This window comes from Petaurus breviceps, unplaced genomic scaffold (genome assembly GCF_028583685.1).
Source record: "Petaurus breviceps papuanus isolate PSGF00001 unplaced genomic scaffold, PetGlider_PUasm1.0 37, whole genome shotgun sequence".
In the NCBI taxonomy this organism is placed as follows: Eukaryota; Metazoa; Chordata; class Mammalia; order Diprotodontia; family Petauridae; genus Petaurus; species Petaurus breviceps.
This window is the reverse complement of record NW_027186296.1, coordinates 4538443-4566143: the sequence shown is the minus strand read 5'-3', so window position 1 is coordinate 4566143 and position 27701 is coordinate 4538443. Positions and strand designations below refer to the sequence as shown.

General features: G+C 37.5%; 1 protein-coding gene across 1 annotated transcript in view; it reads left to right on the top strand.

Annotated features, from left to right (window-relative positions):
• Window positions 1-546: 546 nt before the first annotated feature.
• The window catches only part of FMN1 (formin 1), a 493911-nt gene continuing 466756 nt past the window's right edge, over window positions 547-27701 (top strand). Inside the window, exon 1 of the mRNA XM_069097659.1 lies at window positions 547-2602. Within this exon, the coding sequence (XP_068953760.1) occupies window positions 688-2602 (1915 nt within the window). The 5' untranslated portion in view covers window positions 547-687. The remainder of the gene's footprint in view (window positions 2603-27701) is intronic.

Below are 27701 nucleotides of genomic sequence, written 5' to 3'. Positions count from 1 at the left end.
TTGTGTCTAACACTCTGTCCACTTTGCCACTCAGCTGCCTCCATAAGGTTTGCAAAGTGCTTTGTGTATGTTACCTCATTTGATCTGCACAACAACCCCCTAAGGGGTTATCCCCATTTTACAGATGAGAAAACTGAGACTGAGAAAGGTTAAGTGGCTTGCCCAGGGTTATATAATTAAAGTCTCTGAGGTAGGATTAGAATTTAAGTCCTATTGTGCTCTAGCACCTAGCACCACACATCCCTTTTTTTCCTTAAAAAAAATCCTAAGGTCCTATATATAGCAATATTCAAACTTCCATCCTAGAGAAAAGATGGGGCTAGTCATGGATAGGTCAGAAGGTAAGTCTACAATCACCTACTACTTTGGGTGGTGGTGGTTTGAATACTGAGCCTTAATTAACACATTTGTAAGATGAAGAGGTTGTTTGAGGTGATTCCCAAGGTCTCTCTTAGCCCTAGATACTATGATCATTTTGCTTTGTTAGAGTTCTGTGTCTGATTTGTACAAACTCTGTTAGACAAGCTACTTTTCTCGCCCTCGTTTCTTCTAACAGGCACCCTTATTACTGGAGAGGACTGTCAGCTGCCGTCTGTGCATTTCCACCATCACATGGCCCACCAATAGAGCCTGAGAATCTCAACCACAGACAGACCACTCTGATGCATGAATAATTAGGTGAGCATAATGGAAGGCACTCATTCCACCCTTCAATTGCACAAACCCATTACTGAACTCTGCTACATCAGCTTCTATCTTCCAAAGGGGAAAGTCAGAGGATTTTCATATAAGGGCGCTGTAACTCTAGACAAATCCAATAAAGGGTTTCATAACTGCTATCAAGTCAGGGAGGGGTCAGATACCATCAGCCTCATGCAGCAACCATATGAGAATCCGGGGGACATTTTTTTCAAACAAACCACTACAAAAGACATCCTCATTGAGCTCTACAAGCTCACTGCGGAAAAGGAGCGGCTGCTGGCCAATCTGCTGAGCTCACACCATATCCTGGGGATTAAGATGGGGAACCAGGAGGGGAAGCTTCCTGAGCTGTCTGGGGGCCTGGAATTTGAGGATGACTATTTCCAGAATTCTGGGGGCTTGCAGGGGGAGCCACCGGCAGGCTCTTTGGACAAGAAGACAACTCTGAAGAACAAAAAGAACAAGAGGTTTGGCAAGCGAAGGGAAAGCTTTGAGGAACTCCTGCAGAAGAGACTGAGAAGGAAAGAACAAGGGGGCCAAGAATCATCTTCTGGGTCAGGGAGGGACAGGGTTACTTCAGGCAGCTGCCCTTCTCACTCCTGGGCAAGGCCTAATCGCCATCTGGAGGACAGGGGAAACTTGCCCCTGAACAGGAATTTTTCCTCCCCACAACAGAGGAGGGAAAGCTATTCTCCAGAAATCCCCAGGACATTAGAGTTAGAGTCAGACCTTCGGGCCTCTGTGTCTGGCTATGAAAATGCTACACGGGGAGGGGAGATGCAGCCTTTGGGCTGTGGCTTCGTGGGGGATTCCCCAAGGTCCGCTGTACACGGTATTCAGGTACTACAGGGCAGGCCCCAGAGGGCAGACAATCAGCAAGCTGATTTATCGGAGAGGGGGGAAAACTCTGAGAAGGTCCTAGAAGCAGAGAGGTGGGGGGAGAAACCGACCAAGAAGATTCGAAGGAAGAGACCGGTCACCAGAGTTGTGACCAAAGTCCAGGATCTGTCTGCTCAGGTGCAGAGAGTTGTTAAAACCTTCCCTGATTCTGAGGAAAGGAACACTTCTCTCCATGGCCAAGACAAAGGGGAGGGGACTCCCTTTCCCTCTGCCATTCAGTCTGAGTGTTTTCCCAAAGCAGATCTGCTCACACTCCCTGGAGAGGAGGTCCCAGCTCAGCCAGCCAAGAGGAAGGGGAAGAGGCCACAAGGGGACAGGGCCCGGCCACTGGCCAGAGAACAAGCTCCCCTTCCCAATGAATCTTCCAGTCTGGTGGGAGCCGTGAACAAAGCCCTCCTGAAGGTTATGCAGAGTGAGAGTCTAGATGAAGTCAATGAGTGGAAACGACTGGGTTTCCCTGACACCAGAAAAACTGTTTACCCCCTCCCGGAGACCAGGATCGGAAAGAAAGTGGGGCTGCCCCCAAGTAGCCACCAACCCTTGTCTTCAAGTGGGTCCCACAAAGTGGACCCTGGCTCTCCCTTGCCGAGGGCAAAAGAGAAGAGGCCTTCCCCACCATCGCCGGCACCTGTCACCACTCTGTTTAATAATTCATCCCCACCATCCAGCATGCCTAGACAAATGTCACCTGTTCCATCTCTTTTATCTTCAAGGCTTCCCAGCCCCCAGCTGCATCACCGTATCCTCCGGCTCCCTCCCCAGCCAAGTGAGAGGGAAGCTGCGCTCTGTGACAGCCCCAGCAGGAAGCCAGGCACCAACTCCAGCCTCCTCTTGGCTGACCCTTCCGTGCTGCAGCCTTCTACCAGGGTTACAGAGACTGAAGGAGCCGGGCTGGCCTCCCTCCGAGCAGGCCTGCCTTGCTTCGCGCCCGGGGAGCGTTTGGAAAAGGGGCCAGGGCAAGGGAAGGCTGCTGCGTTGCCCCAGAACCAGCCGCCTCCAGGTTAGTCCTAATTTGAGATGTCCTAAATCTGCTCCTGTGCTTCTCAGAAAAGCCCCATTCTTCATTCAAAGTCTGGCTAGTAGTGAGATCAAAAGTATCTCCTGATCAGTTAGCCACGTGGCTTGTCTTTGGGCCTGAGACTTGGTTGGGGGGTTGGGGATAGGGGTGAGGGATGGGTCAACCTGAGAAAGTTGACTCCAGAAGCTGTTGTTTTCATATACCTTTTTCTTTGCTTTTTGGATCTGTCTACCATCCCTGGCCTCAGGAACACTTGGAGAAGAGATAGGTAGAGAGGGATGGCAACCTGTTGGTTTTGCTTTTGTTCATGGGATAATTGATATCTTGACACTAGAATCAGCATGAAACTTATACACACACACACACACCTGTATATACATGTGTGTATTATACACATAAATATATGTATATACATACATATATATTCCATGGAATAATTTTTTGTGTTTAGTTGGGGAGCCCAAAATCTTATACCCTTATTGACTGTATATATATTTTTTTTATTAGAACTATGATTTCATTGGTATAAGGAGCCCTCAGTGAAGCACTTTTTCTAACAGTGCAAATGGGAATCTTCTCTACCACTAAGTCTTAGAGAGTTGTCTGGGGACACTTCAATGTTCAGGTTAAATTACTTGTCTATAGTCACACATATAGTATATGGCAGAGAATCCAGCTCTTCCCAACTGAGGTCAGCTTTTTGCCTATATTATACCACCTCTCTTACTTGTTGATTTTTTAAAAAATATTTTTAAGTCCTCAATCATGTTTACCGTGTTAATTTATGACCCTGCTATATGATGCTATAACCAAGTTGGCATAGTCTAACTCAGGTTATTTTTTCCATTGTTATTTTCTTGGTTCTGGTGGGCATAGAAATACAACTTGTTTTTCCTAATGTGGGTTACTGTGGTTACTGATTCCACACCATGACCTTTTACATGACTGACTTGGATTATGTGTTGGATTTTGGCCATAATTAGTATGGGTGACACCATTTGAAGAGACAGTTACACTTAGGCCCTTTCAAGTCTTCTCTGCTAATGCTGTAAGTACTGTGAGAACCAAATAAAGCTTTATATAAAAAGTGTCACTTCTGTAGTGCTCATATCAGTCATTCTTATCTGTTAATGTCTAATTAGGCTAATGTGATAAAACATTTACCATCCCTATCTTAGGTTGTATCTTTAGTGTTTTCTCTTTCAGACTTCCCTCTGTGACACATGGCCAATGGCTATGTCTAAATTATGTTTCATATTCTAATCTGTTGCTGTCTTGGCTCTATGTGCCTCATAAACTGGGAAAATCATTCTAATTTTTGTGATAGTAATAGCTAGTATTTATATCGAGCTTTCAGGTTTGTAAAACATTTCCCAAATATTATCTCATTTGATCATCATAACAACCCTGAGAGGTATTTGCTTCTTTTATCCCCATTTTATTGACAAGGAAACAAGCAGACAAAGGTTAAAAGACTTGCCCAGAATCACAGTTAGTATGTGTCTGAGGTCAGATTTGAACTCAGATTTTCCTAATCCACTGTGCCACTTAATGATGCAAATGTTCACTTATTAAAAAGCAATCCAAAGTGTTATATGCTTTTGCTGACTTTATGATTTATACTATTTGGAAAATTTCCAGTTTCCTGCAAATTTAAAAACCTGGACCACATTTATTAAAGAAATACTCCATAGTAATTGTTTTCCAAGTTTGTTTTGTAAGATATTAATGTTATTTGGTAAAACTATTCTCCTACCCTAAACTGACTGCCCAGGGAAGGTATAAAGTGTTATTCCCCGTTGATATTGAAGAATTAAATAGACTTACAGAGATCAACCAGCAGTTGATTAGGTTCAGATCTTTCTAGATGTAGGGAATTCAGCTAGTTGGCCTCTGGAGAGGTGCTGTTTCCAGGTTACTCATAGTTTCAGAATTGCTAGGCCACTTTATTCTAGCACCGTGCTTTTTACACAATATGTATTAAATCAATATTTATTTGTTAATGTAGTAGTTCCCTTTTCTGTTCTCTCCATTTTTGCTACCAGTTTATATCATAAAGGGAAAGTAAACAGTGGTGGACTGGAATTCAAATTCTATATCATCCATTTTATAGTTGTGTGACCCTAACAGATGGATCTACTGAGATGTCCTTTCATTGGTTTATTTTTATCTTGCGTATTCTATGAGCTATTTTCTGAGTCATTCATTCATCATTACCCTGAGAAATGGTGTGGGTCTACAATAGTAGGTTTGTAACAAATCAGTCACTGAAATCATAGGAATTACTTTATAGGCTCTTTGCTTCTGATTTTTTAGAGACAAGAAGGGGAGAAAGAAAAGAAGGGAATGAAACAAGTGAAACAATTTCTCTTTGAGCCAGAATCCTTTTGTTCAGAAGTTCAGGAATAATTTCTGGAAAGAAACTTCTCAAAAAAGGATAGAAGAAGGAATTCTCCATGTATATACTTACTACGATTCTTCTTTTCTAGTTTGACCTCAGATGGAGGATCCCTCTTCCTCTGCCTCAAACCAGTAGCCAGTTAGGTAATGGAGTTGGGGGCTAGGATATGGAAGTACTATTATGGGGAAGAACATTGGACTTGTGTTCAGAAGACCTTAGTTCTAGTCTGAGTTGTACCAAGACACTTTCCTTCCCTTGCTTTAGTTTCCTCCTCTGTAAAATGAGGCAATTGAACAGAGGATCTCCAAGGTACTACATCTACATCTAGATTCTTATATCTTGGGTGACTTCTTCTATTTGATGGAGCTGGGAAAGGTCAACTGTCACTGTCTATGGCTATCCTTGCCTTTCACTTCTTTTCTCCTCCCACTTAACCCCAGAGGAAGCTGTATTTCAAATATTTCATAGTACAAATCCCCAGAAGATATGGAGAGGCATATTATCCATTTATTTCTCCATAGTATACCAGCCCATTCTCTGAAGCCTCTTCTGATGTTAGGTATTAACTAGGTTGAGTTTACGGTCAGTGAAAATATATTTCCTGTGGAAATAATTTCTAGGTATTTTATTGAAGCAGTGTGACAAAGATTATCAAAAGCCCTCATTAACAGCAAAAAGAAGGGATTAAAGCTGCCAGAAACAATCAGATTCCTTCCCTTCTGGAGGAATCTTTCATATTATAGGTAAGTAGCAATACCAAGAATGGAATTAAATCCATTCTTTCTTTATACAATAGCCAGTGGCCAAAATTGTCATCACTACCAGATGTGGACTAATTAATACAGTCCTCTTTCCCTCAAAGAAGAAGGGGAAAATAACTAAGGTAAGTAACTCTTGAATCACTTGAATCACTGTGAGCACAAACCCTGACTCCAAATGAATTGTACCAATCCCAGTATTTAACTTTTTCTGATCTACTCAAGATTGGTACATTTATTAAAAAAAAAAAAACCTCTTCTTCCCTTTGTCTACCTCCATATAAACCAACATAGACCTTAATAGCCATGGGCCATCTGGATAGAACTAACTTCCTGGGAACATTTAGATGTTATATATATATATATATATATATATATATATTACTTCATTTCCCTGAGTTAAAGATGGTGACCCAGTGGGTGGCAGAGGAGCAGAAAACATGTGGCCTTTTACCATTTTTATGTGAGTGAATATTACCATTCAACCACTTTTGTACTACCAACACATCCCTTAGATCAGCTGAATGAATAACTATGTCTCTGTTCTTGAAACACTAGACTTGACTAGTGCATTCTTTATATTGGAAATAATCAAAGGTGAAACATTACTAGGGTTTTTCCCCTCTTCACACCTGTCATTTGACTTTTTCACTGTGAATGCTGGTTACAAAGATTGGGCAAAACTGGACCTGAAGTAAATAGAGATGCCCAGTTCTTCATTCTAAAGACTCTCCACACAGGTGTCTTTTCTGAAGGCAGTAGTAGCAATCAATTGAGTACCTACAGTGTGCTAAGCACAGTGCATGCTAGGTGCTGGAAATTCAAAGGCGAAAATGAAAGTTGCTTCCCTCAAAGAACTTATTCTCTATTGTGAGAGATAATTGTATGTGTATATACACACATATGCATATATATGTACTTAACAAAATAAATCTATAGGATATGTATTTTATATACATACACGCAAATGTGTGTATATGTGTGTATACATATATACACATTCACTAAATAAAATATTATGGAGGGGGAAGGCCACTCCTGCTGGAGGGAGAGGTGGGTGAGGAGAAACTTTATGTAAAAGATGTTGCTTGAGCTGAGGGTTGAGGAAAAAAGGGATTCTAAGAGGTAGTGAGGGGGAGGGAGTTCATTCCAGGCATGAGAGACAGCTAGTACAGAAGTACAAATAGGAGACAGAGTGTCATGTGAGAAACAGGAAGGTCAGTTTGATTGGACTGTGGCACATGGAAAAGAGAGTACTGTAAAATAAAGACTGGAAAGGTAGGTTGCCAGTTGGTGGGACCAGGTTGTCAAGTACTTTAAAAGTCAAATGGAGAAGTCAACTGAGGATAGAGTTGGGATTTATCTATTGCTTATTACACTTTAGTAAATCCATCAACTCTCTAATGTGGGCTCTTTTTCAACCAGTACAGATTGAAACTCAGCCACATCTTCTTATCCTGTACCATTGTGATTCATGTCTTTCCATGGATCCTACATGGGAACTCAATTTAATACATAGTACACCTTCCGCTCATTTTTTTTAATATTTGGGGAAAAGTAGGGCAAAATAGATAAGCAGATAGATCTATATTAGGTCTATATATCTATATATTAAATATATAGAGTGAGGGAGGATCAAATATCACCTATCTATCAATTATCTATATCATATATAGTCACATTTTATGGAATTAGCTAGAGAGTATCCAAATCTGCAGCAAAGTGTCCCTATGTATGGGTAGAACATAATATTTTTGCAAATAATATAGGTCATTCTCCATCTTAGAAAAAATCCCCTTTAATGGAAGGCAATAGTTATAATCATCTCTGTAATAATATTTGGGGGACTTGTTGGATGCTGCTTTCCAGTGTCCATCTTTTATATGAATAGATCCTTTTAAAATCAGAAAAATCTTGTGAATCCTTGCTCAGTCTTGTGCTCAGGAAATAGCTTAGTTAGTGCTCTGGGGCCCACTTAAACAATCTGATGTCATTGTTCTTTTAATGGGGAGACTGAAATTATGCTTTGGGCATGTGTCCTGTCATTGTGAAAGATTTGGTAGATCCTTGTGTTCATGTCTTGTGACTTAGCAAAAGAAGCAAGCTATAGTAGAAAATGAGTTAGATTTGGAGTCACAAGACTCAGGTTCAAATCCTTGCCCTATTACTAAATCTCCATAAGTGAACATAGATATGTTCTGTGTGAAATCCCTATAGTTTTCCTGGGGAAAAGGAAATAAGAACAGAAGGAATGGGGGCATGGGAACAGCACTGTAGGTGGGAAATGTTGTGCCCTACCTACTCTACCCCACACTAATTTCCTTCTTCTGATTTGTATAGATCTTTTTTGCCTGTGAAAACTTTGGTCTAGAACTATAAGAATTCGGGTCTTGGATTTATATGGAGTGAATTCATTCTTGAGTCTCCTTGGTGTATGTCCCAACCCAGGGTTTTACCTGAGAACATTAGAATTTGGCAAATGTTTAGTTCTTTTAAGAAAAGGAAAAAGACCCTTATTTCTTAGGTTAAAAAAGCCAATAAATTTAAAACAAGCTTGATTTACTCCCCTCTTCTCATTTGATTTAACATCTAGGTTAAGACAACTCTCTTTAATGAGCCCCATCTCTTCTAGGAACTCACACAGTCATCTAAATGTATATAGTATTACCCTGGGGTTGAGCCTGTCCCTGAAATTCATAAACTCTCAGAGTTTCTAGAGAGATATTCCTTTCCTTAGACCTGCACAGTCCACATAACTCACAATATGTGGCTCTGTCTCTTGCTACTCTTCAGCTTCTGCTTCAAGTCTTGCGTTTGCTTGTCCAGGAACTCATCATGATCCAAGGACACCCCTGCTTAGTCTAAGAGCTCTTTGCTTTGGCAGTTTGGTCTAGCAACATCTTTGTTGTTTCATCCTTGCTGTGAAATTGTGTTGCTGCAGGTACCCATATCATCCAGGTAGGTATTCCTCACTGCTCAGCTACCGCATCCTTTCACTGAAGTGAAACCACATATACCTATGTGTTTTCCTCCAGGGAACTGAAGTTTGTGCAACCTACTGTCTTCTTTTTGACTCTCTAGATCTAGTTTTTTTTTTTTTTCTGTCTGGTTCTCATCTCCCTTTTAATTTTTTTTTCTCATAGTCACTGACAAGATTTATAAAATCTTATCTAATCTCAATTGGGCCACTACAACAGGAAATAATCCTTTTATTCCTCCTTAATTTAATGTTTATCTTACCTTCCACAGAGGCTGTTCTAAGTCTTTTACTCTTTTTTTCAAACACTACCTTTCCATGACTCTTAAAGTTAAAAGATACCTCTATAGTGTGTGTGAGGGGATAAAGCTAGAGGTAGAAAATAGTCAACTGTCACCTCTACCTTAACATAGTGATGTTAAAAGTATTTGGAAAGGTTTTTATCCAATAAAGATTAAATTAAAATGCTCTAATTTTTAAAATGATTAACCTTAAGCTATCTAGAAAACTTAGCCATATAAAATTACAAGTTTTAGAGAATTCTGGTCAAAGTTTTATTATAGCAGAGTCCTGGTAGACATCAGGATTTAATCGATATGTGTTCTAGTCATTAAATTTTTTTTAAAGTACATATTTTCATATGAGGGGCAACATGGTATATATAGTAGCTAGAAGGTTGGACTTGTAATCAGGAAGACTTGGGTTCACATCCTACCTCAGACACTTACTAGTTTTGTGACCTTGGGCAAGTCACCTAACCTCATAGCCTCAGTTTCCTCACCTGTAAAATAAAGATAATAATAATATCAACCCATAGTAATGTTGTGAGGATCAAATGAGATAAAGTATGTAAGTCATTTTGCAAACTTTACAATACCACATAAATATGAGCTATTGTTATTGAGTGCTTTATAGTTTATAAAGTGATTTATATGCCTTATCTTATTTTATTACAGAGTTGTACCTTAAGCATATGTATGAATTAGGCACTACCATTTTTCTTACAGCAGTCACACTAAATACAGAAATAGTGTCTAGGATGGAATTAACCAGCTTGAATAGCCCTATGCGTTATTAATATTGGGGAAAAAAACCAACAGCTTAATCATACATGTAAACAGAGGCTCACTAGGGTTTAAAGGAAATTAGATAAAATTTAAAAGATGTTAAACTGTGAGAAAGTGAGGATTTTATTAAAAATTTATATTAATACATAGTGCTACTGTACTTTATTAGTTTGCATGATGTAGGGAAATGAGCCGGTTACTACCTATGTAACCATGAGCAAGTCACATTCCCTTTTGGTCTCAGTTTCTTCAACTATAAAATGGAATGGGATAATTGGACTGAAGGATCCCTAAAGTCCCCTCCCAGCTGTAACTGCAGCAATCTCTTCACTGTCATAGCCTGTGACGGAATCACTTCTTGTCAGGTGGGATTGATGTGGTGGCTTATAGCCTCTCCCCACTCCCAATCTTTCTGGGTATTTTAGCTGTCATTCTTCCTACCTGATTTTATTTTTTCTATTTCTTTTCCTTTCTTCATTTACTCTTCACCTCATCTTTTTCACTAAGGCCTAACTATAAATTATATGACCTTCCCATAAATCATAAATATGGTAAACTTTTTTCCAATTTTTTTTTCTAAAGCTACATGGGGTTTGCCTTATGCATGCTTAAATGCATCTAGTCTAAAATACAAGATGGGTTTATCTGTTGTTTTTTATTTAGTAATACCTACTTTAAATAGTAAACTTCTAGAGAGAGTCAATGTGGTATAGGGTATTGGTAACTGAGTTAGAAGCCATAGGATCAAGCTATAACTCTGATAAATATTAGCTGTGACTATAGAGAGAAGAAGCTCAGTGTTACACTGGATAGAGTGCTGGGTCTAGAATCAGGAAGATCTGAATTCATATCTAACCTCAGATACTTACTAACTGTATGAACCTGGGCAGGTCACTTAACCTCTGCTTGCCTTCATTTCTTCAACTATAAAATGGGGGTAATAATACCATCTACTTCCTAGGTTTGAGAGGATCAAATGAGATAATATTTGTAGAATGCCCAGTCCAGTATCCGGCACATAATAGGCACTTAATAACGGATTGTTCTCTTCCCCCTCTCTCTCATCCCTGCCCTCTATGACCCAGGACATGTTTACCATTTGGAACTATGGCCAAATCTTTCATTATCAGTTTCAGAGAAGGTGACAATTTACATTAATAGAGGGAAGAATTCTCTCTTACTTGGGAGTTCTTCATAACAATAATATCAGACATCTATTCCCTATTCTTAAACTCCCAGAAAATACAAGGCATCTTCATTTTTCTTTATGTAAGACTCAATAAAGTACCATGCTATGATCATTCTTATAGAATTGAATACTATTGTTGCAGTTGAATAAAATTGCCCAATAAAACCATCTCTCTGCTTATCACATATATTGGATTTTATGCGTGAGTTTGAATAATAGCTTGCTGAATACTGATGATAAATGAATATTACTTTAATCTTTTTTATTCCTCATCTGTATCTTTTGATCTTGGCTAGCTCTTGGATTCTAAAAAAACATAAATAAAGACAAAAAGCATGCCTTACTAGGAGAGACTTATGAAGAGGCATGATGATTTCTATTTTTATATAATACCATATTTTATAATTATATCTTTTTAATATAGTTTGAGCTTTGGGAAAATTATTTCCTTTGTTCCCCCCGCCCCATTTTTCCTTTGTTTTCTTGATCTTTTATTCTCTCACATGAATTTTGTTATTATTTTTGCCTAATTCTATGAAGTATCCTCTTGCAATTTAATTGGTCAGATATTTGGTAGACCTCTTAGTTTTGCTATGTGAACAATTTCCTTTTCAGTCATAGCTCTGTGATGATATTTTTATATCTAGCTTTGTGTAATTTTTCATTGGTATTATGTCACAACCTATTAATTTCTATTATGCACTTCTTTTTTCCTTGCTGGGTGATACATACTTTCAATTCTTTAGAAAATATGACATTCCATGACTTGTTGACATATAATTTCACCAGAAACATATTTTTTCATGAAATAAACAGAAAAGTTGGGATTTACCTTAAATATAATATGTGTAAATTTGGAACTAGGCACCAATTTCTTTGGCCTGTCTAAATCTTAATCCTGCCCACAACCTAATGCATGGTACCCTTTTTTTTTTTTTTTGCTTTTTGGAGGGCAATTGGGGTTAAGTGACTTGCTCAGGGTCACACGTCTAGTTTTTGTGTTAAGTGTCTGAGGCTGGATCCAAACCCAGGTCCTCCTGACTCCAGGTCCGGTGCTCTATTCACTGCACCACCTAGCTGCCTCCCATGATACACTTTCTTGTTTGTGTGGCTTACAACTTCTAATTGTATGACAACATCTATAACATTAGTTCCACCATTATGATTGAAGCTAGAAGAAACCTTAGAGATGATATTGGCCAACTCTGTCATTTTGTAAATGAAGAAACATGTTTAGAGTAGGGTTTAAGTAACTTGCATATTATCACAGGAAGTTCTTTACAGAGTCAGGATCATATACCTTCTGTACTAGACTTCTATTGACACAAATCCAGTATGCTTTCCATTGGACTGTATTAGACTTTAATGCTAATTTCTGGTCTCCACTTATTAACTTTGTCTCCGTAGCGTCCTATACCTTGGGTTTCCTGATTTTGTTTCCAGGTAAGAGTGTCCACCAACTTGGCCTTGCTGGACTATCGAAGAGAAAGCAAAAAGTTATTGAGAGTTTTGAATAAAGACTCAGATTTCTGAGTGCAGGAACTTTTCTTAATGTCCAATGAGCAGGAAGGATGGTATTTGACAGTGCAAGAAATCGGAAATGCTTTGGAAGTATTGTAAGGTAAGAATGAACAGCTAGAGGCAGAGATTACAATTCCCAACAAATATAATTATCTTTGAGTATTAAATGAAATATCTAGACTATAACAAGTTTTTTTATTATCTAAAAGATTTTCCCATCATAAATTTTCAACTCCCCAACCATCTTCAATTCCCATAACAGAACCTATCTCTGACATTATCTTGGAATTCAAAAGGAATATCAGTGTTCACTTTAAATATATTACATTTAAATGTAATATTTAAATTTGTTTAGAATTTTTGTTTCACATTTGTTTAGAATCAGTAAATGAGCATATACAGATAATGGCTGACACATCCATTTACTAACCTCAACAAATGAGCAATTTTAATAATTAGTTCAAAGACCAACCAAATACCAGCCCATTTGTTAACCTTGACTACTGTGCAGCACTGCTTCAACATGATAGCTCTTTCTTCTGTAAGATTCATGTTTTTGGTTTCGTAAGTTGAAATTTAAGAGGTATAAAAGCAAAACCTCAGATCTGGTTTTTTTTTTTTTAAATCAGCTTTACAAGTATAAGATGAGAAAGTAGCAAGATAGCAGTTTGTCTGAAAAGTAGCTGGAGGGCAGTAGGCTGAAAGCTTTGTATGAGTCAGTGTTCTATGGCAGCCAAAAAAAAATCTAATAAAATTGCAGTCTGCATTAAAATTTTATTTGAAATAATGGGCCTTGGGGATGGGGGGAAGAGAAGAGGAGAGACAGAGACAGAGAGACACAGAGAGAGAGAGAGAGAGACAGAGGGAGAAAGACAGAGAGATAGAAAAAGTAAAGAAATATATTTCCCTGCACTTGGAAGACAACACAGTGAATAAAATGTTGGGCCTGGAGTCCAGAAGGCTTGAGTTCAAATTGGTCTCAAACACTTACTAGCTGTATGATTCTGGACAAATTACTTGACCTTTGTCTTCCTCAGTTTCCTCGTGTGTAAAATAAGGTTGTTGTGAAGATAAAATGAGATATTTACAAAGTGCTTTGTAAACTTTTGTAAACTGTAAAATTATTACTATTATTATGCTCTTGGCATAGAAGCAGGGGATTTTGAGGCAGAATGTTCCATGTATTGTTAGACATGGCCCTCACATAGCTTGTCTTTTACTTAATGGTTTTAATTTAGTACAAGGAAAGTTCAGTTTCAGGGAGTGGTGGGTATATCCAAATATGACTTCTATGTAAAAAGGCATTAATAAAATTTTTAAGAAACAAAGAAAATATTCTTGCTGGTAATGTTTCCACTTGCAAAAATGCTTTTTTGCAATAAATAATGTTAGTTTTTGGTTGTAGACAAATTTCCTTGATTCTATATGAAAGGAAAAGGGTTTTTTTTTTCTATTTTTATGACTTTAAGTAGATGTGTTTTAAAAATAAAAACATGAATTATTTATTTTAGATTTTTATTTTGTATACATTGTTATAATTATGTTCCTTTTCTATTTTACTCCCCCCTCATTTTAATGTCAGAATCATGTTTGTCTGTAAGAAGGAGTTTGGCAAATGCTTTCTTATTTTTGAGAATAGTTCATATATTATACCGTGTTTCCCCGATAATAAGACACTGTCTTATTATAATTTTTTTTGACAGAAAAACACCAGAGGGCTTATTTTCAGGGGAGGGCTTATTTTAATGAACATTGACAGCAATTTTAATAAACAGGTAAATGTGAACAAAAAAATGTACCTTTATTCAATAAGCAAATCACTGGGGAAGAACAGGATGATCGCTCACTGCTGCAGCTCTGATTGGATGCAGCTCGGAGCACGGCGTGTGTTTCACGGGGTGGGGGGGGATGGTGCATACAGAGGGTACCATAATGTAGCGTGTAGCACAGGGGATCACCCTCACTACAGTAGCAATCTCAATAGGGCTTATTTTCGGGGGAGGGCTTATTTTAGAGGAATCTTACACAGTAAGGGAAGGGCCTATTTTCAGGATAGGTCTTATTATCGGGGAAACACGGTGGAGATTATTTGACCTTTAACTATTGGGTAGAATTCATCTGTAAGTTGATTTGGACCAGAAGGCTTTTCTCCTCCTGGGAATTCTTCTATGGTTTGTTCAACATCTCTCTCTAAGATTGGTTGTTTGGATTCTTTATTTATTGTTCTAGTCTGAAAGGCATTTTATAGATAATGGGGTTCTGATCAGCCAACTACATTCTCTGTGATTGGTTGCAGAGGTATTCCAAAAGGCCTATCAGCTCCATCCACTTCTTCCTGGTCTCATCCAGTGACTACTTTGTTTAAGGTATCCTTTGAGAGACAGTGTGTGTAAAGGAAGAGGCTATGGGGCCTGTGTAAAGCCAAGCATGAGCAGCTTTCCAGAGGACTGCTGCTGTGAACAGCTTCAAGGTTCTGATCACACAGTATAGTGAACTTTTTATTTATTCAGCAGTAACTTAAAGCAAAACACTCACAGAAACCAAAGTACAGCATTCACAGTGTTATAACATAACAACTTATCACTAAAGAGGTCACATAGTTTTAAACAAAAGATATCATTCAGTAAGTCCTTAACTCAGTCATCCTTAAGGAGCAAGCCTCTTTAAGGGACACAAAGTAAAAAAGTCAAAGTTCTCCACCCCTAGGTCAAATTGTCTTAAGAGTCTTCTTTCTTCTTGATTGGAGATTAGTTTCCAATCATCCTTAACTCAATCATCCTTAAGAGGCAAGCTACAGAGTACAAAGTTCTACCACCCCTGGGCCACCGTAAATCATGATCTTCTCAGTCAGCATTAAGTACCCAAGGAGAGGTCTTTTCATCTTGACTTGAGGCTGGCTCTCAAATTCCATGGTTCCTCTTCCATGGGTTCAGCTCCTGCCTGAATCTACCCAAATGTTACCTGGATTCAAAGATAGGCAGCTCTCAGCGACTTGTCTAGCTTCTCATTTAGTTCCTCGTCCAGTTCCTTGTCCAGTTCCATATTGAAGTTCACAGTGTCCAGTCCACCTCAAGTCCTTGGCAGTTTCTGTTTCTAGGAAGACAAAACTTAACAGAGCTAAAACAACATTCGTTCACATTGCCAGCACCATCATCAATTCACTATCTGCCTGTGAAATCAACACAGACCCACCAACAAGATCTAGGAATTCAACACAGACCCACAAAGTCTGATAACTCAACACAAATCATCAGTCTAATCCCAGGACGTCCAAAACCCTCCTCCAGGACTTCTATAAACATACAACAAGAAAATCCTCTTTCAGGGCTGCCAGTAAGGTCCCAGGGGTTCTGTACAAAGTATTACAAACACAAATCAACACAGACAGAAGAGGCAAACAGAGTGCCTTGGCCACAAGTGTTCCCTTCCCAATTCTGCTTTTTCTCAGCCTGGGCTTTTCCTTATATGATCATTAGCCCTTCTCTGTTCTGCCCCTTCCTGTTACATCAGCAAGTTCCTTCCACTATGGGTATCCCAAGTTCTGTTTCTTAACAAAGACTTGATATAATCACGGGCAAGGCTCAAACAAGGCATTAAGTTCTTCTTTGCTTGCCTTTACATTCTACTACCCTCTGAAGCTATATGTGAACTAATGAAAAGACTTTAGGCTTTGGCTTTTTCATTTGTTCTTTTCCTTTTTAGGTGAAAATGTCTTTATGCCTTCAAAAGTCAAGACAGGCATCCTAGTGTATTTGGGTGGGTGGGGTGGAATTCCAGAATCTTGGGTACAGAGAGGAACAAGGAGTGATTTGGGGGTATGACCTTCAGCCCAATGGAAGTTGAGAAAAAGACTCATCCTACAGTCATGCCATGTCTAAGTCAATGCTGTATAGGAAATGAGCTAAATTTCTAGCCTATTCCTCCCCTACCCAAAGACTGAGGATGATATAGAAGAGAGGATCTCCCTAAAGAGCTGGGGGATGAGAGCCTTAGTTCTTGCCCTGTCTTTGAAGGAAATATCCATTTGTAAAAGCCAGTTGATATTATGTAGTTAAATGGACCTAAATAACTAACAATAGGTACTTAATAATGGAAAAAATAATGGAATGATAAGTGGGGACTTGAGCTGATGGCATTAGAGAGAAGAGACTCCCCACCCTTCAGGATACCTTAGAACAATGAGGAAAAGATATAAGAAGCTTGACTCCAGCAGAGAGCATCAGAGCATACTATTCAATATTTATTTTTGTAGGTATTAACACAGTTAAGTTTTATAGAGATATTGTATATCATGAATTCTGATTTTTTACATTTTGTATCTTCATTTTTGGTCATACAGAATGAAAGAATTATACATATTCTTCTTTGACCATAACACAATAAAATTTATAATCAATCAGGAAAAATATGAACAAAATATAGCTAAATGGAGGCTAAATAATGGGTGAATCAAGAATAAATTATATCAATAAAGAGAATTATAATAATGAGGCAGCATACTAACAGGAGATATGGGTTGCAAATGAAGCAGTTCTTAAAAGAAATTTTATATCTCTGGACAGATATTTAAAAAGAGAGAGACAGAGAGGAGATATTAATTCAACATGCAATTTAAAAAGTGGAAAATAAATTAATGATCCTCAAAGTAACAAATTTGAAATTTCAAGGAGAAAGAAAAAAATTTAAGACAGTCATATTCATAAAGACAAAGATACTTTTTTATGAATATAACAAAACTGATAAACCTTTAGATAATTTTATTTTAAAAAGAGAGAAGATGAGCTTGGGAAGACATGTTCAGAAGCTGGCTTAAGGGCAGGTAATGGAGAATGAATAAAAAGTGGGTCCTAGACTTATAAGAAGTTAGAAATGAACTGAGACTAAAGAAATGCAAAGAAAAAAGTGTTTCAAGGTGTATGGAGGAAAGGAAGGGAATCAAAAAAAAGTATACAGTCACTGCTCAGCAGAAATAGGATAGGATATTTAGGGAATATCTAGAAAAAGTAATAATCATAAGTAGCCAAGGTGCCATACTAACCTCATTTCTTTCTTTCTTTTTTTGACATAGTTGCTAGATTGATAGATCAGAAAAAAATATGACAAAAATAATTGCCTTAGATTTGAACAAATCACTTGACCAAATCTCTCATACTGTTTTTGTGGAAGAGCTGGAGATAAGTGGGTTAGAAAATAGTATTGCTAAGTGGATTTGGATTTGGTTGATTATAAGAATAGCTAGAAGATTTGGACAAAAATATAAAGTAATTTTGCATTATAAAGATAGGCATTAATGTAAGTATTCTTTGACATATAGAATTTATCTATATTTCAGCAAAGTTGACTGGAAACAATTCTAAATGTTGAATTCCTTTTGCTCATGAAATTGAATTTTAAAATTGAGGAGGAAAAAATAAAATATTAAATAAAATTGGGGAGGACACCTTTTGAGAAAAGAAGGAGACACAGTCTACTTCTCGCTGTGTCACTGCCCAGTTAGAAGGTTTCTGGTCTTTCTTATTTCTTTTTTTTCCCCCTGGGTAAGTTATTCTTTTTTTTCCCAAAATTTTCAAAATTTATTTATTTTTAGTTTTCAGCATTCACTTCCATAAGCCTTAAATTTCTCCCCCTCTCGCCCCACCCCTCCCAAAGACAGAATGCAACATGATATGGTTCCACACATACATTCCTATCAAACACATCTTTACATTAGTCTTGTTGCACAGAAGAACTACAAGGAATGAGAGAGACTATGGGAGAGAAAAAACAAAACAAATATGAAAATATTCTGCTTTGCTTGGTCTTCCTTATTTCTTACTAATGCAAGGCAACTTCACCTAACTTATTACTGTTTCTAGATAATTTAATATTTGAAAAAAGCCACAAGGAAAGTCATAATATTCCTATGATAAATCATCATTTTAAAATTTATCATTATCATCTGTCAGTTTGGAACAAATACACTCAAACAACTCTTTGACACATTTCAGTTGTCTGTATATGGGTTAGATGTGCATGAGTTGAATGGCTAAATTTATGGAGCAGATAATTCACTGGACCAGAAGTTCCCTTGAAATAAAAATAATATTCTAGAATTTAAAACTTCATTTAATTTGCTCAACAAAACTTATCACAAGACAGGAAGGGCTATCACCTTACTGAACAGCTGAACATTTGGGACTTTAAGCAGCCCATCAATCAATTGTATGCCTATGATGTACCAGGCACTATGCTGGGAACTGAAGAGCCAAAGATAAAAGTGAAAATGTTTTTTCTCCCCTCAAGGACCTTACATTCCTTCTGATGAAACAGCATGTGCATGTGTGTGTATGTGTGTGTGTACACACATATACATATATATATACTTACACACACCTATATATGAAGTTATAGTTATATACAAAATATATCCAAATGAAATAAAAGGTCATTTTGAGAGGAAAGACACTCTCTGATGGTGAGAATTAGAAAGTACTTTGTATAAAAGCAGTATTTAGAGGAGAAACAAAAGAATGAATGAAATGAGTATTCCTATTTACTCATTTAGTGGATGTTTACAAATTGCTTTAATTTTTGGAAGCCAATATAAATAACAGCATATAATGCTATTTTCTGTAGAGTTCATGTGTGCATGTCACTGAGTAAGGTTGACTTTGTGTGTAGGTAAAGTAGGTGATCATCCACAGGGTATGGTTTCAAAGTGCCTATAAGAGCCTGCCACTTGAAAAAAACATATAAATCACTAAACTCAATAGTCACTGAGTGTGTATTTAATGCTTGCTTTGTCCCAGTCACTGTACTAGACCCTGGGGATAGGTTCATAGAATCATAGATCTACAGGTAGAAGGGACCTCAGAGATGATCAGTTTCAACATCTTCATTTTACAGATGAGGAAACTGAAGCACAGATATGTGCTTGCCCAAGGTCAAACAGGTAATAGGTGACGGAGTCAAGATTTGGTCTCAGCTACTCTGAATCCAAATCTGACACCCTACCCTTTCTTCTGTACCATGCTGAAAGCAATATAGCTCCTGCTCTCAATGAGTCCATATTCTACTGAGGGGGGGGGAAGAAAAAAAGAAAAAGGGTAGTAGAATATACCAGAATTATATAATAAGAAAATTAAATAATGAGAAAATACATATTGGAGTAAAAATCCATAGTCCAGAATGAGGAAATACAGTAGAGGCTATTTCTGTTAAAATCAGTTGTGAGAGATATATGTGAAATATTGTGGTGGACATATATAATAGACCTTCCAGCCAGAAGGAGGCATTAGATGATGAATTCCAGAAACAGATCACAAAACTAACAGGAAGACCACATATAGTGACCACAAGAAACTTGAATTATACAAACTTTTGCTTTATAAGAGACATATTGACATTTGATTATATTCCCATACTAAAGGAATTCATTGATTCTTGAGGTATTGAAATATGTTTGTTTTATTTAGAATGTTTGCATACCTAATATCTTACATTGTTCTTAAATCATTTGTGTATAAAAGTCTTACCTTCCCAGCAAAACTGTAAACCTCTTAAGGCAAAGACTATGTCTTAGCTTCCTACTGCAACCCTATACTGTCTAGTATAGTTTAGCTATATCATAAATACTTGGTAATTGAATTGAATTAGATTTTTAAAAGATCAAAACTGAAAACCTAATATCTAGGGCTGCAGCAGACAGAAAACATCAAGGGGATGACTTCAGTTTAGGTATTGTCCATCGAAGCCAGGATGCCACATAGCAGAGGGGATTGGATTATTTCATGTTGCTGAGACCTGGCACACAGTAGAAGTTTAATAAAAGTTTATTGACTGATTGACCTTTATAAGGCCATTATTGTTATTCGTCTTGTGTTTCTTTGTGTCAGCTGCTAATTCACGCCAGCTGTGGACTGGACACCAATGTTGATGCCTCATTATGAGCCAGAGATTATTCCTGAATTATAGCAGATTATGACTGAATATTGGGAAAATATCCTAGTAAATTTTTAGAGAGGCAGCAGCTATTGTGTAGTGTAAAGAGTATTGGGACTAGGAGTCAGGAACCCTGATTCTAATCATTGATGCTAGCTCTGTGACTATGGCCATTTCACTTAACCTTTCTTCAGCCTCAGTTTCCTTATTTAACTGTTAAATGGGGATCATCATCATGGGATCATAGAATCAGATTTTGGAGTTACTTTGGAGATCATCTACTCCAATTCTCTAATTTATCGTGGTTCTTTTTCCTTTCTTATGTGATTTGTTGCTAAGGTTGGGCCCTCTCTTTAAGCATTCTATAGACTGGGAATTCTGAAACTTAACCAATTTTGAGTGATTGCTACATTATTTTTAAAGGACTCCAAAAATTTCTCACCAATATACAGTTCTAGAAAATCTGGATATTTTCCTGGGGCTGGAAGGAATGGTATTAGATTAAACTGGTATTCTGAAGGCCAAGTGGCAGAGTTTTGAAAGACTCTCCAAAGAATGGCTTTGGCTGTGGCTGTGAGGAAAAAAGCCACTCTTTTAATTGGAATAACTTAACAGCATGACCAGCTTTAGGAACACTTGCTGTTTTGATCTCAAAGTGAGACATGACTTTCTAGTCAAAGCCAATCAGTGAAGGGTAGCCAAGTGAATAAAACTGAAATGAAAGACCAGAGGTTGTTTAATGTTTCCTGTTTCTTGCTGGTCACTGATTAACAGTCTTGTATTTTGCAGTACCAAAGGGCAAATGTGTTTGCATGGATGCACACTTTATGGCCCAGCATGTTTGTGAAACACAGGCAGGGCTAACAACTTTATTTTTTTTTTATCAGATGGTGATTTCATTAGTGTAGAGAGCTGCCACCAAAGTGTTCCATCTATCAACCATGCCATCACCTGCTCTATTTAGTATTGGAGAGTTGGAGGGGGTACTGGGGTGGGGGTGGGGTAGCAGTGGTACATCGACAGGTTGTATTTAGATAAGAACTTGAACTCAGATCTTTTTTATTTGGAGGTAAGCTGTCTATCTATTGTCTACCACATTGCCTTTCTGCCCTAATAATAAACTATATTTATATAACACTTTTTTGTATCAAAAGATTTCATAGGGGTTATTTTATTTGAGTCTCTCAGTAATGCAATTATGTAGGGAGGGCAAGTATGACTATACCAATTTTGTCAATAGAGAAGGCTGAGTTTCGGGGCAGTAAGAAGGAGAACTGATATTAGAATGAAGTTAAAACCACATTCCATCCCCACATGTAGGCCAACTAGGTGGTATGATTTAAGGGGCATCAAAAAATCCACCTCTCAGAATCTACCCCCTCCCAACCTTGTTGCCTTGTCATTTGTAGTATCTATGGGAGCTCATGAACAAGATACTCGGAATGAAAAGGTGGGGACAAGATCACAAAAGGATCCATCATCATCATCATCATCATCACTAACATTTACATAGCATTTACAATATGCTAGGCACCGTGCTAAGCATTTGATGATTAGTATCTCATTTGATTATCACAGCAACCTTGGGAGATAAGTATTATTATTATCCCCATTTTACAGAATAGAAAACTGAGGCAAACAGGTTAAGTGCCTTGCCCAGGGTCACACAGCTAGTAAGTATCTGAGGCTAGATTTGAACTCATGTCTTTCTGATTCTAGGACCAGCACTCTACCCACTGTACCACCTAACTGCCTCCAAATATGTGCAGAGCCAAAAGTATTAGTATAGTTTTAATTGACTAAAACTTAAACCTGCACTAAAACTTTTGGGACATCCTATATATCTCTTACTGACCTTTATAATTTGCAATATTCCTTTTTTTTTGGTACACCTTTGTGAGGTAGGTAAGTTTTATAGATGAGAAAACTAGTTAATAATAGATAGCATTTAGATCGGGTTTGCCAAGCACTTTACATATGTTATCTTATTTGGTGTTCATGATAACAGCTCTATGAAGTTGATGCTTTTAGTAACTTTGTTTTACAGATAAGAAAACTAAGGCTGATAAGTTGAGTGACTTCTCAAGGGTCACACAGTTATTGTTATTGTTTGCTTTTTTCTCAAAGAGGACTAATGACATCATGAGAGTGATGTCTTGAATTGAGCAGGATTTGGATTTATTTGAGACAGAACCATGCAAAGTTGTCAGCTTTGCTCTCTCTTTCACACATTGTCTGAAACCAATCTGAATTCACTCCTTCCTTACTCTATCCATTACACCACTGAGCTGCCAAATGGAAATTCAGAGATGTTATATGATTTTTCTCATGGTTTCAAGGTATATGATTTAGTAAGTGTTAGAGGCAAGTCTTGAAGCCAGGGTCTTTTGATTCCAAACTGAGTGTTCTTTCCAGGAAAGCATACTACCTCTATAAAAAGATAAAGATATGGATTATTTCAAAGCTCTTGTCACACGAGGTATGTAATTATAAAGCAATAATTGCTTTCCATATGCCTCATAATAAAAATAAACCTCATTAATTTATATTAATCTTAGATCTGGGGGAAAGGTGCTAGATTTGGAATCAGAGTACCTGGGTTGGAAGCCTGGTTCTACTTAAAACCTGTGTGAGAATGGGGAAACCATTTAAAATCCCTTAGTCTCAGTTTCCTCTTCAGTAAAATTAGAAGGTTGGACTAAATGGTCTCTAAGGCCCCTTCTATCTCTAGATCTTTGATTCCATGATCCAGTCCCAAATTCTAAATTCAGCAAAAATTTATTAAGTCCTTTTTGTGTACAAGGCACCATGTTAAGTGCTGAGGATACAAAAGCAAAAATGAAATAGTCCTTGCCCTCAAAGGGTTTACATTCTGCTGGGGGAAACTACATGCACAGTTACAGATGTAAGTAAATACAAAGTAATTTAAAATGAGAGGAAAAAACATTTAGATCTTGGGAATGGGGAGGAAGTCTCAGGAAAAGCTTTGTGTATGAGCTATGAAGATGGGCATTCTATGAGTCAAAGTTAAAGAGGGAGTGCATTCCAGACCACCTGGGCAAAGGCACATGGGCAAAGACATTATTAGAGAGCAGAACCTTTAAGAAATGTAACATTAGGCACATAGTTTCAGATGTTCATAGTTTCAGATTCCCTTGAAAGAGAGGGGATAAAGTGGGTAGACTTGGGTAGGACACTAAAGTGGGGATCCTTGGGAAGGGTAAAAGACATGTGAAAATATAGACTGCTTGAGCTGGTAAGAGGGCCCTGAAGGCTCACCCTCAATTACATTCTTAATGAGCAGTTAGGTGGCACAGTAGATAGAGTGCCAGACATAGTCAGGAAGAACTGAGTCCACTTACTACCTGTATGTCCCTGGGCATGATGACCTCTATCTGCCTCAGCTTCCTTATCTCTGAACTGGAAATAGTAATAACACTGATTTCCTAGGGTTGTTGTGAAAATAAAATAACATTAATAAGGAATTTTGCAAACTTTAAGTTGCTATATAAATGCTAACTATTATTGTTCATAGTTTTATTGGATCTGACCCTTAGTTACATAAACAATTTAAATTTCTAATCATTGAATTTGGTGGGGGGGGGAATTAAACTATATATATTTTTTCAGGTCTTCATTCTCTCCCTCCTATGTTCTCTCCATTTCCCATTCTTTACTAGGGATATCCCCCAAGGGATCAGGAAGCAGTGATCACTAAAATCCAAGATAGCTTCAGTAAGAACAGGTCATGCCCTACTAACTTCATTTCATTTTTAGGGTAACTAAACTGGGAGACCAAAAGAAAGTTATAATGTTGTAAGGACCTTTCCTATAATTCTGTTTGGTTTGATAAGGTTTATTTAGGGGGTTGGGGAACTAGGTCTCCTGTCATCTCTCCATCTCGCAGAGGCTTGAAGTTCAATAGCTCCAGACCCCAGTACTGATAAGGACAGGAGCTTTGACATCTTTCACTGCCTTGGGCAGCCTGGTACCCCTCTTCTTCCCCACCCCCACCCATATCTTTACTGATAGAGACTCACCACTTTGGTGCTGGACTTAGTGTTGACACCTAATCAGCTTTTGCCTAATGAAGGTCAGAACTGCTGAGCTCCAGTGATACACCATCCTCATCCTCCCAAGTAGCAGGAATTACAGGTGACCCTCCACCCCACTCAGCATTGGTTGGTAAGACTTACCAGAGCTTCTACTCTTTTATCATAGCCTTTGAAAATTCATGGTCTTCTTCTTACTATGGTGATATGTCAGGATAAGACTTCTGTGAAGTGTCAGCTTTCATATTATAACAGAATTGTAGAACTGGAAAGGACCTAATGGGCCATCTAATCCAGTTTACCCAATGTAGGAGTCCCTTCTGTGGCTTTCCTGGAAGATAAAGAATTTAGAAGAGTAAGGATCATATCTTCCAGTAATATCAGGCTTCTTCCTCTGTGTGTGTGTGTGTGTGTGTGTCTTTTGAAGGTGCTTTAAATATTTGGAAGCCAATTAGGAAATAGTTATCCCTTCCACAGCTTGACTTTCCCCATTGTGTTTTTGATATATGCCAGGTCACCATGAGAAATTAAATGGCAATGTTTTAAGAGTTTTGTGGAAGCCAGAAATGACACTAGAAGGCCAGTAGATGACACAGAAAAAGTTTAGATACTCAGAAATGCATAAAATATATGTATAGTATTGTATAATATCAACTCAAATTTTATAGTAAGGTACCACAAATACTCCATAGAAGAAAAAGAACAAATTTAAACTTTTTCTCTGGTACAAAGGGAGGGCTAAAAAAATTTACATGAACTTTCCAGAACGTGGGGGGTGCTTCTCCACTAAAATACTGTAGTTTCTTCTCAATACCCCTGCCCCCAATAGACTAGTTCCTTGGGGGGATTTAACCACAAGGGGGTGCTACTGGTTTAGTGCTGGCATTTCTATGCTCACCCTGGTTATTTTGCACTCTACCCAACACCGGAGTATACTGGGGGAAGTATAAAATTCTTCAAGGCTCTCAGAGAGCTGGCTACCACTACCCTTCATCTTTATCTCTTATATAGTAGCATTGCTACTCATTTGTCTAAGGGTGTGATATTTGTAGATTTATCCAAACAGATAAATAGTACTCCACTTTGAGAAAGTCTACCCTCTTCTTTTAGGATAACTTGAAGAATTCAGTCATACAAATGGCATAATAAGAGTTAATTACAAATAAATGAAGTAAGTGCATGGTTCTATCCTCACAGCCATAGTTGGAAAAGGAGAAAATTATATTAAAACTACTACAGCATTTTCTGGGTGCTCATGGCTCTTCCTAAACCTAAGTAGCCTCAAGCCAGTCTATAGACCCCAAATCAAGAATTTGATAAACCCAATTTGGGTGCAAAGATTCTTGATTTCTCTTCAACCACTCCCAAGAGAGGTAGCAAGTGTTTCTCAGGGTTCTTCTGCTCATGGCCAAAACTTACAGAAGGTCAATGTCCAGTCAGTTGGGGAGGGTGGGGTACTCAGGTCTCCTGACCTTTTTTCTTCTATTTATTGTAACATTGTTACTAATGATCCTACCTTCTGACTGCTTTTCTGAGTGCCTTGTTCATTGGATGGGCAGTCCTTCAGTCCTCACTTGGAAGAGTTCAGCCTCAATGGAATATCATAGCTGGGTTTAAGAGCAGTCCTAGACATAGCGAGTGAATTTCCTCAAGTCTGTCATACCTCTCTCTTCCCTTTGAACAGTTGTTCTCACTGACTCTATCCTTGATCACTTCTCATGATGTCCCCAATTCCCCATACTTTGTAGTTTTCCATATCCTTTCTTGGTGGGCACACCTACCTACCACTTTTTCTTAAGCTTTATGTGTGGGGATAATGGGAGAGAGAAGTCCATAGCATGTGAAAGCATAACTATACTTCTACTACAGAAGAAATTACATCTTTATACTTAACAAATGGGAAAACCTATTTTAAAACACTGAGTGAAATAAAATTCAACTTTATCAATGAGAAAATTTTATTCCCTAAAAGAAAGTAGAAAAAAAAACCCTACTTTCTTATTTTCTGTTTTTTAAACATTCATTTATTGCTTTAGGGATTCATTTTAGGAGATGGGACTTAAATACTTCATAATGCAATAAATAAGGGATGATATGTTTGTAAGATTAGAAATTAAATATTAATGGAAATGTTATCCCTGTTCTGACATTTTAAACTATAATTTAAAAGTCAATTAAATCAAGTTGACTATAATAATGTCCCAGATTCATGAATAAATTATATCAGTACGTTTAGGCATTTATATATATATATATATATATATATATATATATATATAATCTCAAAGAGATATATTTGGTGGGGATGACAGATAATTGGAAAAAGTTTTAAAACAGTCATAACAATTGCTCAGATATCATTAACTGAATTCTAACAGTTGCTTTTTGAAAGTAATAGTTATCCAGAGTCCCATAAATTATCTAATTTGTAATCGGTCCATTCGTAGATAGTAAGATTTTTCTGTAAATGATCATATTGGTGAATAATTTGTATATTGTTGGGTATTAATTGCTCTTTAAATTTTTTGTAGAATTCAACTGTAAATGTCTGGACCAGAGATTTCCACTCCTCATCTACCCAACAATATACACCCCCCCCTCCATCATGATCCCTTTGCCTTTTCTAGTTCTTTGGGAGCTTGGTAAATTTTATTTCCTGACCTTGTGTTGCTTAAGATCTCTATTTCATGTTATTCATTTGAATATTTTATATTTTGGTAGTAATTATCCATTTCCTTTAAATTCTCAGTTTTGCTGCCATGTAATATTGTGTATAGAGTGCTATTTCAGAGTCAGGAAAACCTGAGTTTTGAATCTGGATTCAGACACTTTCTAGCTATGTGCCCTCAATAAGCCACTTGACTTCTCTGACTCAGTTTCCTCATCTTTAAAAGGGGTATAATAGCATCTGCCTCTCAGGACTATTGGGAGAACAAATAAGATCATATATGGAATGTACTTTAAATACCTTAAAACACTATATAATTATTATTAGATAATTTTATTTAATAGATTCTGTTGTTTTATTTCTTTACCATAAAAGTTCTTTTTAATTCCAGTAATTTGACATTCTCTTTGTAAATCAGCTTAGCTAAAGGTTTAGCAATTTTGTTAATTTTTCAGAGAACTGGTTTAAAATTTTTATGAATTCTAGAATTTTTTCCATTTTATATATTTCTCTTTTAATATGTAGGAT